The sequence below is a fragment of the Hemibagrus wyckioides genome, linkage group LG07 (assembly GCF_019097595.1).
Source record: "Hemibagrus wyckioides isolate EC202008001 linkage group LG07, SWU_Hwy_1.0, whole genome shotgun sequence".
Classification (NCBI taxonomy): domain Eukaryota; kingdom Metazoa; phylum Chordata; class Actinopteri; order Siluriformes; family Bagridae; genus Hemibagrus; species Hemibagrus wyckioides.
This window is the reverse complement of record NC_080716.1, coordinates 1248333-1261664: the sequence shown is the minus strand read 5'-3', so window position 1 is coordinate 1261664 and position 13332 is coordinate 1248333. Positions and strand designations below refer to the sequence as shown.

Below are 13332 nucleotides of genomic sequence, written 5' to 3'. Positions count from 1 at the left end.
TTATTTATTATTTATATTAGAATTTTATTTATTTATTTATTTATTTATTTATTTTGGGGGGGATTCTCAGCCACACAATTCAATTAGTGCTGATATTATTTTTTATTTTGCAGATAAATTGCATAAATTACTCTGTCTAGATCACCAACATGTATATGGATTCATACAGAAGACACGTTTGTTGTTGTTGTTGTTTTTGTTTGTATGTTTTTTTAATGAACTTGCCTCTTCTCTTTGTTTTTAGCTCTTCCCACCGAAGACATCGTCCCTAAACACCACATGGGACAGCGTCATTGGATGACTGAGTATGAAAAGCCAAATGGTTCATAAATCTGGCAAATACAGTATCTCACAATCTAACCCTAACCTTAACCCCAAATCTAGAGACACTAAATCTAGAGACACGACTGTCACGGATAAACTGTGTGACTCTGCAGTATGGTCAGTATGATCATTTCTTTTTGTTGGTGTTGTTTTCCATGATTTTTATTTTTTTTTTTCAAACAAGACATGTAGTTTGAAGACATCACAGTGTGCATTCAGGCAAATCCCTCTTTGATTCTCGTGCATGGAACATGAATAGAGCTATCGCAGAAAGTATTTCTGTGTCTTTACTGCTAAGAATCCTTTGCTTGCAATTTTGCTAATTTAAGTAGATTTCTGAGTTTAAAAAAACACAAATATCTTCTGAAGTTACATGGGAAATTAAAAAAAAAAGAAAAAAGAAAATAAAATAAATGTTGCTGCGAAATCAAGCAAAAATCATAAATAAATAAAACTAAAAAACAAATCTAAAAAATAAAATAAAATAAAATGATCGTGAAATTAATTGGTTTGATTTCTATCAGCCTGCCATGGTTTGGACCCCTTTGGCCTTCCATATGGCAGAGTTTGGAGGGTGGCTGTTCCGCACCCCGCACAGGCCACTTCATCCCCATTGTTGTGATCTGCTGTGGTATAAATGCGGACTGGTCTCTGTTTATCAGGACAAACCGGGACATTACTTTAAGGAGAAAAAAAACCCACCAAGGATCATTTAAAATCTTTTGTTGATTTGATTTGTAGCCTTGCTTGTTGACTGCAAGCTCATCGGGTTCCTTAATTATTATTTTTTTATTTATATATTTTTGCAGCTGCTCTCACAACTCACGCATCAGTACCACTCTTTAACAAAATCGTCGTGCGTAAAAAGCGCGTTTCATTGTTTTATTTTATTTTTTTCCAAGGACGCAAGAATGGAAGCAGGGCGTCGGAGGTCCTGAAGTCTTCAGAGTCTCTAGTTCTGGATCATGGAAGTGATCTGAAGTGTGTGCGCGCGTGTGTGTGTGTGTGTGTGTTATGAGTGAACAGTCAGCAGTGTGATGATAGGAGACGCGATGACGCTGCTGTCTCTTCTCGGTCGCATCATGCGTTATTTCTTGCTCCGGCCGGAGACCTTGTTCCTCCTGTGCATCAGCCTGGCCCTATGGAGCTACTTCTTCCACACGGACGAGGTGAAGACCATCGTCAGGTCCAGCCGGGACGCTGTCAAGATGGTCAAGGGCAAAGTGGCCGAGATGATGATGATGCAGGACATGAACGGCGGCGGCCTACAAGTGATGGAAGGGGAGTTCTCCAAGACTTGGGGCTTCAAGAGCCACAACGTGGCCGTGTATTCCATCCAGGGCCGCAGAGACCACATGGAGGACCGCTTTGAGGTGCTCACAGACCTCACCAACAGGAGCCACCCGTCCATATTTGCCATTTTTGACGGCCACGGTGGCGAGGTAAATGAAAACAGTGGCAACGTTATGTTGCTTGTAATACACATATAGATATGCTTTCTTTACATTCATTCATAATCATAATCCTAGCGGACATTTTCCACATACTGGTCCTGATGTGGGGATCAGCTGGCGGGCTATACCATTTAACCTATGAGAGGAGGAGGAGGGGAGTGCTTGTAATCTTGTTCGTTTATTTTGTTTTGTTCTCAACTACAGATGCAGTTCTAAATCAATTTTCGTTTTATAGTGAGCTATTAAAAAAAAGATATCCGTTTTGTTTAGTCAAATATAATATAATAATATTAAATGAACGCAAAGCAAATCCCGCCCCCCCCTTGTATAAAATGGGTTATTCCAGGTCGCTTTCATAGCTTTAGCTAGCTACCACAGTAAACGTTTCTCTCTCTCTCTCTCTCTCTCTCTCTCTCTCTCTCTCTTAAAGGATATCGTTGAAATGTATTACACAAGCTCAAACAAATGTCCAATATAATTATAAAATAATTAAATAAACTGCCAAGCAAACAAGTGTTCAAATCATTAATACATTATTTAGCTAGAAAGCTAAATAAACAATATGGCGCTCGCTATGGATAATGACTTGTACAATTAAAGAAGGCCTTATTAGTTTCTTAACTGGGGAATAATACATGTTTCCATCTGTAGATGTCCAAGTTTAATTGATAAAATTAAAAAATAATATATTGTACAGCCCTCAGGGAGAAAATGTCTCGTCTTCTAGTGTCATGAGTAAAAGCTTTCGCCCCGAAACATTATCGTAGATCATCAACATCATAGATTATCATGTTCTCTCCATCTTTATGGAACAAAATGTGAAAATGACATCACAACATGGTGAATTAAATTAATTAAATGAAATTAATTGGGGGGTAATTACTATTATAAATCACACTCATACCACAAACAAAACGATGCCCAAAGGATTTGAGTTAAATTTGGAAATCTGAAAGTTTAATCCCATACTCTGTAACACCACAAACTTTACAACATTAAAACATTTTTATTATCCTATTCGGATCTTGTAATATACATAGTTATTAACTCCAACTCATGGTTTAATGCGATCAGGGGTTTAGATTGTAGGCAGCTAAAATCTGTGAGGGTCCAGTTACATAAATGTCCTCTACGAATGGTATATGAAGGTCACTAACATGGATAATTAAACAGTGGCCTTTTAAAGCTGAGCCAGTAATGTTTATTTCATGGCTATGAAAGACAGTTGGAAGTACTTAGTTTTGTAGTAGCTGTTTATATTTTTCTCTACTGAATTATTCCACAGATTAACATTCAGATCTTATGTGGAAAATAAACACATAGTTTTCTGTAATACTTTGCTGGGGTCTGTGTCTGAATCAGAGTCCGCCGGCTGACGACCCCTGCTTTAAAACTCACAGACTTTGGATCCTGTTTTTGATCAGCGCAGCCAAACCAGCCAATCTGCTCAGATAATCACAAAGAAGCAGAGTCTCGCTCAGAGAACAATGGCTTCACTTTTAAATGGGCTAATCTGAGAGCCAGTGAATTCCCTAGGTAATTACTTGCTGTATTTGTTCATACTTTCCCTCCCCCAGACTGAAAGCCATCTGCTTCTAGGCCTCCAAACCCGAGTTCCTCTAGGGATTATACCAGATGCTCAGCTTCATTCCATTCTAGATATTTATCGGTTTAAAGTTACGCTCTGTCCTGAGATGTCGCTTGGCGATTGTGGACGAAACGGAGCCCTAATGCCACGTTGTTCTCTAAGAATAGACTCCGAGTCAGACCAAACGATACATCATTTCCATTTCCGATTGACTGTATTTGATCATTTATTCACTAAATCTGCTTCTAAAGAACAGATTGCTTGCAAAGATCTTGTATGTAACCTCTAGGTCATTCATACAGGTTGATGTAGATCCCTTAAACTAGATTAGAAATTCTACATTGGAGCACTGGACATTTATTGGTCTGGAAATTATGTTGGACGAGTTCGAGTAGCTTTTAAGCAAGATGGTATCAATGGTTGCTGAGCTCAGATGGTTGTTAGGCTTCATCTCCAATCATCCAATCTCATCATCTCATCTCCTTCCAGTGGTTCCGTCTGAATAATGGATCTTTATGAGTCCAGTGTTTGGTATTAGGTCTATAGGAATGGACAGAACTGGATCATAAATCCCTACCACATTACAGTGGACAAGATGGCAGGACGCATGCTAAGAAACAGTAAGAAAACAGCAAGGCACATGTTTGGTCTGAGAGCAACTTTGAGGATAAACATCTCCAATTTTTTTGGAGACAGAGGTTATTTCAAAATAAAGTGAACTTCATACATGTTTTCCACGCCCCTCGCCCTGTCCCCTTCAGTGAATTTGCTTTTTTTGTGTTTTCAGATTAGGTCTGACAGAAAAATCAGAAAGACCTACCTTTCAGGTGTCTCACATATCACAGTAGCAAGGGCTCAAACAATATAAACTCTGTTTTCATGTTGATTTGTTCTGATATTGGACCAGTTTTAGTGTTGGAACTTCAACGTCTTGTTGTAAAGTATCCAATTCATTGCAGGTGACCCCCTACCAATGATTACGTCATGTACTGTAAAATAAATAAGATAATTTTAGCCAACAAAGGGTGGACAAATGAGATCAAGCTCCCAGTATTTTTTTTCCAAACAGCCAGCGAGCTGGGAAAATTTGACGTTGATAAATGGCTTGGCTCTTAGAGCTTGCTATTAATGGAATCTACCATTCCGGCCTCTGCAGTTCATTTATCACAGATTTAATATCCATAAATAGACCCAATTTGGTCATGTGCGATGATTCCTGTTGGCCCAGCTGAAGTTTGAAGTCTAGGCTACGTGCGTTGTAATATGATACCACCCACACAAAACAGTCGAGCCGACAGATGGATGGAATCTCAAACTTTGCGTCATGGGATAGCGAAGGAGTCTGATATAATGAGCTCCTCGAGGATGAGATGTTTCACTCAAGACATCAGATGTAGCGCTCAGCATCTTGAGCAATCTTAAAGCTCATGAAAGGCGCGAGTTCTCGGTGTTTGGCTCGGACTGTATTTATCCCTCGCAGCTAAAAACGAGCCATCGAAATTCTTTCATGGTTCAGTTGTCAGAGGTGAGACCAGGTGCAGGTAAACATGTCAGTGGCCTGATGTAGGCTATTTTTGGGTATGTGTTTGTAATGAGGTCACCTCAGGTCATACCTTCCCCTGATCCCTGATCCCTCTTTGTTCTCCGGTGACATTGATATCCCTTTAATAATTCAGCGTGACACAGGTGACACAGTGGTCGGAAAAAATAAAAATAGAATATAAAATTAGATATAAATCCAAAATAGTATCTGAATGTGTGCTTGAACAATGAACGGCGAAACATTTGTTCACTTCTATTTTAAGCGATCCGTTCAAAATGAGTCACATAAATAAATTCAGGTGGAAAACCTTTGGACGGTATAAAAATAGCAGCTGAGACGACAAAACCGGGCTCCGGTGTTCTTTTCGACGACAGATATTAAATCATGTTTGCCTCTCTGATTGCATTACCGTCAGGCCGAGGAAGCAATTTCAGAAATGCAGTGTAAGAAACCACACAGAGGGAAGTTATGATGACACTTCCCAAAGCTCAGATTTCTACTGAATAATCATAAATGTTATTGTGCGTCTCACTAAAGGACAGCTTGTAAAGGATATCTAAGGAATAAAATGCTTTTATACGCTAGAGTCTTACCATCCTTCTCACAGGCTGCTGCTGACTACGTGAAGGCTCACCTGCCCGAGGCTCTGAGGCAGCATCTGCAGGCTTACGAGCGCGAGAAGAAGGACAGCCAACTCTCGTACGCCTCCATCCTGGAGCAGCGCATCCTCGCAATAGACCGAGACATGGTGGAGAAGTTCTCCGCCTCACACGAGGAAGCAGGTAACTATTTCTGACTCCTACTGGACCTTGAGGACTTGGGGTCTAAAACCTTCTGCATTGGTATATGTTACTTCCTCCCTCCATCTGTAGGCACTACGTGTTTGGTGGCGTTACTCTCTGATCGAGAGTTGACGGTGGCGAACGTGGGCGACTCACGTGGCGTGTTATGCGATAAAGATGGTAACGCTGTGGCTTTATCTCACGACCACAAGCCCTATCAGTTGAAGGAGCGCAAGAGGATCAAACGCGCAGGTGAGGGAGCCTACACGATTCAAATGGCTTTTTGTTTGTAGACGTGAGAACTAAAAGTACTCTGAATCCTGCTTAGCAAGTTAGATAGTCAGCTAGGTTGCAGATGTTTTTTTCCATAAAGAGTTTAATGGACCTTCCTCTCTCATGCAGGGGGATTCATCAGTTTCAACGGCTCGTGGAGAGTGCAGGGTATCCTGGCCATGTCACGCTCTCTTGGCGACTACCCCTTGAAGAACCTCAATGTAGTGGTTCCCGATCCTGATGTCCTGACCTTCGATCTTGACAAACTACAGCCCGAGTTCATGATCCTGGCCTCGGATGGCCTCTGGGATGCATTCAGCAATGAGGAAGCGGTGCGCTTCGTCCGCGAACGCCTCGACGAGCCGCACTTCGGAGCCAAGAGCATCGTGTTACAGTCCTTCTACCGCGGCTGCCCTGATAACATCACGGTCATGGTGGTGAAGTTCCAAAGCACCAAGAACGGAGACTAGTGCTTTGTTTTTCCCTCTAGAACTTTTCTATCCGAATACATGCTTCCTAAGAATATTGTGCCAAACGGACGACCTTTTAAACCTTTTCCGTAATTTAACCTGACTGACGTTGACCCGAAGGGGAGGTGCCAACAAACTGGCAATCAACCATGCATCTATTTTTTTATTTAATATAAAAATATCAAACTTTTTTGCCTGAACTTATCATATGGGTCTTGAATTAATTACATGGATGCTGCTTGTGATCTGCTAAACCCCTGTGCTTGGGTTCAAACCAATCCTAGTGATTAAAATGAATAAAATAAAATCACTTTGCTTTTCCAATTTCTTCCTGGAAACTGGTTTTGGCTGTGTTTAATTCTTTCATAAAGTCTGATTAAAAGATTCAGTCTGATACCTCGATACTTTCAGTGGATTGCTTCACTTATAGCAATACAGTCATATTTGGTGTGTACCTGCCTTACAGGAAGTGATGTCACTCTAGCTCAGGTACCTTCACACCAGCAGAACTGCTCACTTCCTGTTCTGCAGCCTAATTAGGGATTTGTTGTGTGACCCAAAGGTTCATTTAAAGAAATAATAGTAAATTGCTGGCTGCAAAATTTCTCTGGAAGACCCCGGAGCTGAAGAACATCTGGTCAGTTTAAACCAGATGTGGACAAAGAGCAATTAGCGAGTAGTTACTCAAAACCAAAAACTGGGTGTGTAAATGGAAGTATTGGCCAAGCTACAGGGAAAGGTAAGTAATATAACGGATGTTACAGCAGCACCAGAGCCTTTAGGCTAATTATTGCATTAGCGACGTTGTTGATTCACGACTGTGTTCCTGGCAGAGGCGCTCGTTCTATCATGGCCACAGTGTCAGATGAGCCCTCTGAAAATAGCGCCTGTGTTGTAGATCCAAGTATTTGAAGCATTGACTCGTGTTACTTCAGCTCACACAAAGTCCTCGCTCACTATCTGCACCATTACTGGAACTGACCACTATGGTTACTGCAGTAGTTAAAAACGGACTGGTATAAAGCTACACACACACACAGCTCTCAAGCATCTTGGTTTTCTAATACAGCTATCACAAGCTTGAAGAATATGGGTCAGAATGGACCAAAATCTTCCAGCGATGCTCAAATGCTATGCCTGGGATCCACTGGTTCCATGTGTGAGAACTTAACCAAATCTTTCAAAATGACCTCTGCCATTCGGGTCTTAGAAAACGGGATGTGTTTCATTTCCCGCTTGAAAAGATGCTTGGGTGTCTCCAAAGACCAAAGGAAGCGTCGTTCCGCCGTGAAGAGCAGGAGAAGCAGCTGCAACTGTACGGCGCTGGTTTTCGTAGAGGACCTGGCCGGAGGAGTTTGGATGACGCCCGAGGAAAACCGAGGAAGAACTTGAGAAGGAAAAAAACAGACTTTTGAGTTCACCTTGAGGATATACATGCTGGTGATGATGGATCTGGAGATCTGGAGGTCACGCAAGCAGCCTGAACGCCAGGATAAGGAAATGTTCAAGGTCTGGAATCATATCTTGCTAACAGATATGTAAAATTCCAGCTGTTTTTTTATTTATTTTTTTGAGAAATTCCTTGATTTAGAACTGAAGTTTAGGAAAGTGTTGGACAAACGTTCAGCGTCAATGGACCAACGTTTATTCTATCCTTCCTGTTTTTCTTTCTTCCTTTCTTTGGAATGTTGGGAATTGATCAATCAGTCATGTGACTGCCATTATATTTGATTGATAAGTGTATGAAATAATGATGTTATTGATCAGTTTGGGAATGCTCCATGCAGATTGTAGGCTTCTCTGTTTTTGTGGTGTTTATTACGAGATCCAGTTCACCAGCGATGGAGGAGCAAAACTGGACAGATCTTAGCTGAGCTTCCTAAAAACATCACAGCACAGAGATCAGATGTGCATCATCACACTGACCACTCTCACAATATTTTTCAGAAACCAGGCACGGATCACCTCTTGAGGTTCCACAACAGTGGCTCTACAAAAACAAACCAAAGAACCATCCAGAGTTCTACCAGTTGCACTGCAGTTCCTTTTCAATCAGTCGAAACGAATTACTTTGATATAAAACGAGTCTGGACCTTTGCGTTTTGCTCTCTACACAGAATTTTAATGGTTGAATATAACACCTTCATATATTAGATATTCATGAACAAGCACTTGGGGCATCTGAGAGAGCAGGAATGGGTTTGATGTCAGCGTTTACTTTGAAGATTGAAGCACTTGTGTGGAATTTTTCAATGAATTTATTCCCCTTGGTAGGATTGGTAATGTAGAGAGAAATACTTTATAAAGAATTCTTGAAGTTCTGAGTGTGTCCTTTCATATGAGCTTTATGTTAACCACCACTGAAGAGTGGGACACAACCAAAACAGGCACAAATCCCAGTTTTTGGCCTTTGGGATTTATTTGGTTTTCCCACTATATTGGACTAACAAGGCATGTAGGTCAAGAAGCACAATAAAAACATTGGAATTTGTACAGTGACGCAATAATAATAATCAGGCTTAACGTTTAATGTTTGCTTTGGCTTCCTGTGGGAGTCACTGGCATACTTTGACCCCTTGTGCCTTGCCATAAAGCTCTGAGATGAGATAAGTGGGTAATAAATCAACCAGTGTAGGAAAAAAACAAACAGCAGCGAGTTGGAATTCCTGGACATCCTGTAATGGGGCTAAAGGGATCGAAGCTCCCCGATGCTCGCATTCTTCTCTTGGGGCTGGACGGATCCGGGAAATCCACACTGCTCTTCAAACTGAAGTACAATGAGTCCTTCAGGACGGTCCCGACCATCGGCTTCAACGTGGAGATGATGGAGGCCAAGCAGAAAAGGAGGAAGATCACTCTGACCGTGTGGGACGTCGGAGGACAGGAGAAAATGAGACCGCACTGGAAGAGCTACTACCAAGACACCGCCGGACTCCTGTTCGTCGTCGACTGCTGGGACAGGACACGTCTGAACGAAGCGCGAAGAGAACTGGAACGAGTGCTGAAGAATGAGCACCTCAGAGGGCTTCCTGTGGTCATCCTGGCTAACAAGCAGGATAAAGATGGAGCCCTGACAGCGACCGATCTCACCGAGGAGTTTAACCTGAGGAAGACTTGCAGCAACCGGGACTGGTTCGTCCAGCCCTGCTCGGGAAAGACCGGAGCCGGACTTCCAGAAGGGTTCAGGAGGATGGCGCTTCTGGTGGAAACCACCTCCAACAACAACATTAAAGATACGGTCAAGAATCTGAGGAAGTCCATGAAGACGTAACTGCTGAATTTGATCAGCGTGAAGTCTCCTGATGTTTTAAATCATCTCCTTTCTATTTTTGGTTTTTAATTTCATGTCAGAATTTCTTTTTTAAACACTACCTTGAGCTGAAATGTTTGTTTTTTTTCAGATCCTGGATTTATTCCTTGAATTTCATGACTGTAAATAAATAAATAATTTTAAAAAAAAATTAAAAATGAGTCACGTTTATGGTACCGTTGATCAAAGCCCACTTTCAGGTCCAAGCTTTATGGTGAGCGGTGGAATCATTTCTTTTAAAGCATTTATGATTTACTTTTAAATAAATAAATAAATAAAAACCACCTCTTTGTTTTTTATGAATCCCAGAGGGATTAAGCAGGTAACCTGAATATATAGAAATATATAAATAATAATAATGAAGTTTTTGTTTACCAGACCGATTTCTTTTTTCCATTTAAATCAACTTCTAATTTTTTTTTTAAATTTGAAAATATTTATTTATTTTTAATTCCTGGAAAAAGGACTCCTTAGTGTTATATATCCGTGACACTTCCATGTCAAAGATAGACTATCCTCCGAGAACAAAACAAGGCTCTTTCAAATGGGACAAGAAAATGGACATTGTGTTGACGTTGTGACTCGTGCAGGATAAAAAATGCGCCGAATTAAACAAACTTCAATGCATCATTGTGTACAAATCAATGGTTTTATTCAGTACAAAAAAAAAAAAAAGTCAGAAGGCAAAGGCATAGAAAATGTTCACATGGTCTTAAAAAAACAAAGGCACAATAAATTAGAGCTTCTGCTGTGTCTCTGCCAAGTGACATGAAGGGGGGAGAAAAAAAAAAAAAAAAAAAAGTCTTTGACTTGTTAAGGCAAGAGAGATTTCAGTTCTCAACCACATACAGTCCTTTATGACACCTTATGAGGAAAAGAAATAAAAACAACAATAAAACGGTCATTTGTATCACACTTCAACAGTTAATGCCGATTTCAGAGCGTATGCTCCTGAAACGAGGTGAAAACTCAGCACAAAGAGATTTGGCTAGAGTGCCAACTAAAGAGATCCAGGTTTGGTGAGACAATAGGTAACGTTGTAGTCCACTGCTTTTGAAGGTTATGGTAGAGGTTTCGTCGTTTAAATTAGAAATGCCACAGGAACAGGAAACGAGATCTGGGAAGACAAGGAGATCAGACTTTAGTCAGAACAAGAGCTAGTTTTCAGTCGCAGAATATGATACTCATTTTTTTTTTTTTTATTAAAACGCTAGACCTTTCCGCTACCAGTTTTTACAGTTAATGGGGGGGGGGGTTGGGGTTGTACTTAGTATTTTGGAGCTCCTCACCAAGTAATAGAAAGAAAAAACACAAAAGTTCAAATGAACATAAATTAAGGACCAGAAGAGAGATTAAAAGGCAGAGAACTAGCTGGTGAAAACATTACGTTTAAATATATTTTAATTAAAAAAATAAATAAATATAAAAGTTAATATATTAATTATTGTTATATACATTTTTTATTTTAAATTAATAAACATATATTAATAAAAAATAATTAATTAAAATACATAAATAAAATAAATAAATGAAAATGATATATATAAATATACACACACACACATACATATACACATATATATATATATATATATATAAATATATACACACACACACACACATACATATATACATATATATATACATATATACATATATATGTATATATATATGTATATATACATATATATATATATGTGTGTGTCTGTATATATTTATATATATATAAATATATACATATATATATATATATATATATATATATATATATATGTATATGTATGTATGTATGTATATATATATATACATACATACACACACACATATATATATATAAATGAGAGATTAAAAGGCACAGAACTGACTGATGGAAACGTTTATATATTTATTTATAATTAAAAATGAAAATTTATTATATTAATTAATTATAATAAAAAGAAAAGAAAATTTAAAAAAAAAAAAAAATTAAAATTAAAATACCTAAATAATGTAAAAAAAAATTAATAATAATAAAAATCACACATTTGGAAAGCAGCGCTAATCTAAGTAGAAGCAGCTGATGATTTCTCACTATTTGGCAGTAAGCATCAGACGAAAGAGCAGAGCTTCTGTGTCCTGAAGGGGTTGGTGCTGGACGACACGCCGGTGAGCAGCGGATCCTGCAGAGCGTTCTGCATGCAGAACTGCTGGAGCTCCGCCGCCGCCTGAGACACCTGAAGGCCAGTAAATAAATACATACATACACACACACACACACCACGTTATGTCACCTTGTCGAATCCTCCGTTCTGATTGGTCAGGAGTAAGGAGACTGTAAGGAGACGTTTATGGAAGGAGGCGAACATTTTAAACCTCTATTAGAGAAAATGTTTTACTTTTAGCATCAATTTTATCGGAGAACTAAACAAGCTGTTTTATTATTAATTAAAAGAAGAAGAAAAAGTTTGACCGCTGACGAAACCGGAAGTAGTTTTGTAAACGATTGATTATTAGTTAGATTTAAATGGATATAAATGTCACACTTAACTTAATAAATGCACTTTAATTGTCGAATTATCATGTAAAAAAAGAATAAAGCACTTTAATAATAATAATAATAATAATAATAATAATAATAATAATAATAATAATAATAAACCGTAAAAGAAACAAATTTAGAAACCGGAAATCGGGTTCTTTGGGTCAACTCTTGCTTAACTAACTCCGCGCTCTGCATGTGTGTTAATATATATGTATATACACACACTGCTTCAGATGTAATCAATACTACAGAATATTTCTTTTAAATATTTTTGTACGATTTATTTACGATTAATTGCAGCACGCGCGCTCTCGTACCTGAGCATCCGTTTAACAAAGCGAACTCTAACGCGAGCTCAACTATTTTTTCTTTTAGCAAAAAAAATATATTTATATAACAATTCATATTTCTAACAATTAACATAAGAGAAAATAAGCAATGTTTAATTTAATTTTAAAGACACGCTTTTCCAGCGCTTTCCTGCACACACAGGCCCACGCCCGTATCCGGCTAGCTGAGTTAGCATCGAGCTAACAGAATCCAATCGAAACCCGACAGAAAAACAAAAAAAAAACAAATCTTCGCACCTTCACCCTGTCGATGTTCGCCTCGAACCGTAGCTGCTGCACGACTTTCTTCATCGCGTTAATGTTAGATGCTCCAGACATCGCGGCAAACAACAACAACAAACACAACGGAATGAACTCAGTTTCCGTTATCTGGGGGGGAAAAATTTGGCCGCACCTATGAACTACGGAAAGCAAAGAGGGTCACGTGACGGAGGAGGGCGGAGTCCAAACCAAATGCGCTTTGTATTTAATCTAATTCTATTTAATGCGTTATACACACACATGTATATATATATATATATATATATATATATATATATATATATATATATATATATATATATATATATATATATATATTCGATCAATTAAGATTTGGGAGCAAAATATTTATTTTAAGAGTCAATTTAGGCTCCAATTAATGATGCATCAGCTAAATCAGAAGTTTACCGATTATTAAATATCTGATTATTGCAAAATAAAAGCTATTTAGTTGTT

General features: G+C 38.8%; 3 protein-coding genes across 3 annotated transcripts; 2 read left to right on the top strand and 1 right to left on the bottom strand.

Annotated features, from left to right (window-relative positions):
• The first annotated feature begins 899 nt into the window (after positions 1-899).
• ppm1la (protein phosphatase, Mg2+/Mn2+ dependent, 1La) lies at positions 900-6772 on the top strand. The gene is made up of 4 exons (XM_058395701.1): positions 900-1766; positions 5517-5691; positions 5782-5943; positions 6094-6772. Exons 1-4 carry the CDS (start codon positions 1362-1364, stop codon positions 6432-6434), a joined length of 1083 nt encoding a protein of 360 aa, XP_058251684.1. The 5' UTR covers positions 900-1361; the 3' UTR covers positions 6435-6772.
• A 2277-nt stretch (positions 6773-9049) lies between these two features.
• Positions 9050-9900, top strand: arl14 (ADP-ribosylation factor-like 14). The gene has a single exon (XM_058395702.1). The coding sequence runs from the start codon at positions 9115-9117 to the stop codon at positions 9703-9705; it is 591 nt and encodes a 196-aa protein (XP_058251685.1). The 5' UTR covers positions 9050-9114; the 3' UTR covers positions 9706-9900.
• Positions 9901-10528: 628 nt separating this feature from the next.
• gng5 (guanine nucleotide binding protein (G protein), gamma 5) lies at positions 10529-13014 on the bottom strand. The gene is made up of 3 exons (XM_058395703.1): positions 12853-13014; positions 11816-11957; positions 10529-10861 (listed from the first exon to the last, which is right to left on the bottom strand). Exons 1-2 carry the CDS (start codon positions 12931-12933, stop codon positions 11832-11834), a joined length of 207 nt encoding a protein of 68 aa, XP_058251686.1. The 5' UTR covers positions 12934-13014; the 3' UTR covers positions 10529-10861; positions 11816-11831.
• Positions 13015-13332: the final 318 nt, after the last annotated feature.

Coding starts and splice junctions, on each gene's coding strand:
- arl14 (XM_058395702.1), top strand. CDS start 9,115: ATGGGGCTAAAGGGATCGAAGCTCCCCGATGCTCGCATTCTTCTCTTG.
- gng5 (XM_058395703.1), bottom strand. CDS start 12,933: ATGTCTGGAGCATCTAACATTAACGCGATGAAGAAAGTCGTGCAGCAG. Junction 11,958..12,852: donor CGAACATCGACAGGGTGAAG/GTGCGAAGATTT, acceptor ACTGGCCTTCAG/GTGTCTCAGGCGGCGGCGGA.
- ppm1la (XM_058395701.1), top strand. CDS start 1,362: ATGATAGGAGACGCGATGACGCTGCTGTCTCTTCTCGGTCGCATCATG. Junction 1,767..5,516: donor TTGACGGCCACGGTGGCGAG/GTAAATGAAAAC, acceptor TCCTTCTCACAG/GCTGCTGCTGACTACGTGAA. Junction 5,692..5,781: donor CGCCTCACACGAGGAAGCAG/GTAACTATTTCT, acceptor CTCCATCTGTAG/GCACTACGTGTTTGGTGGCG.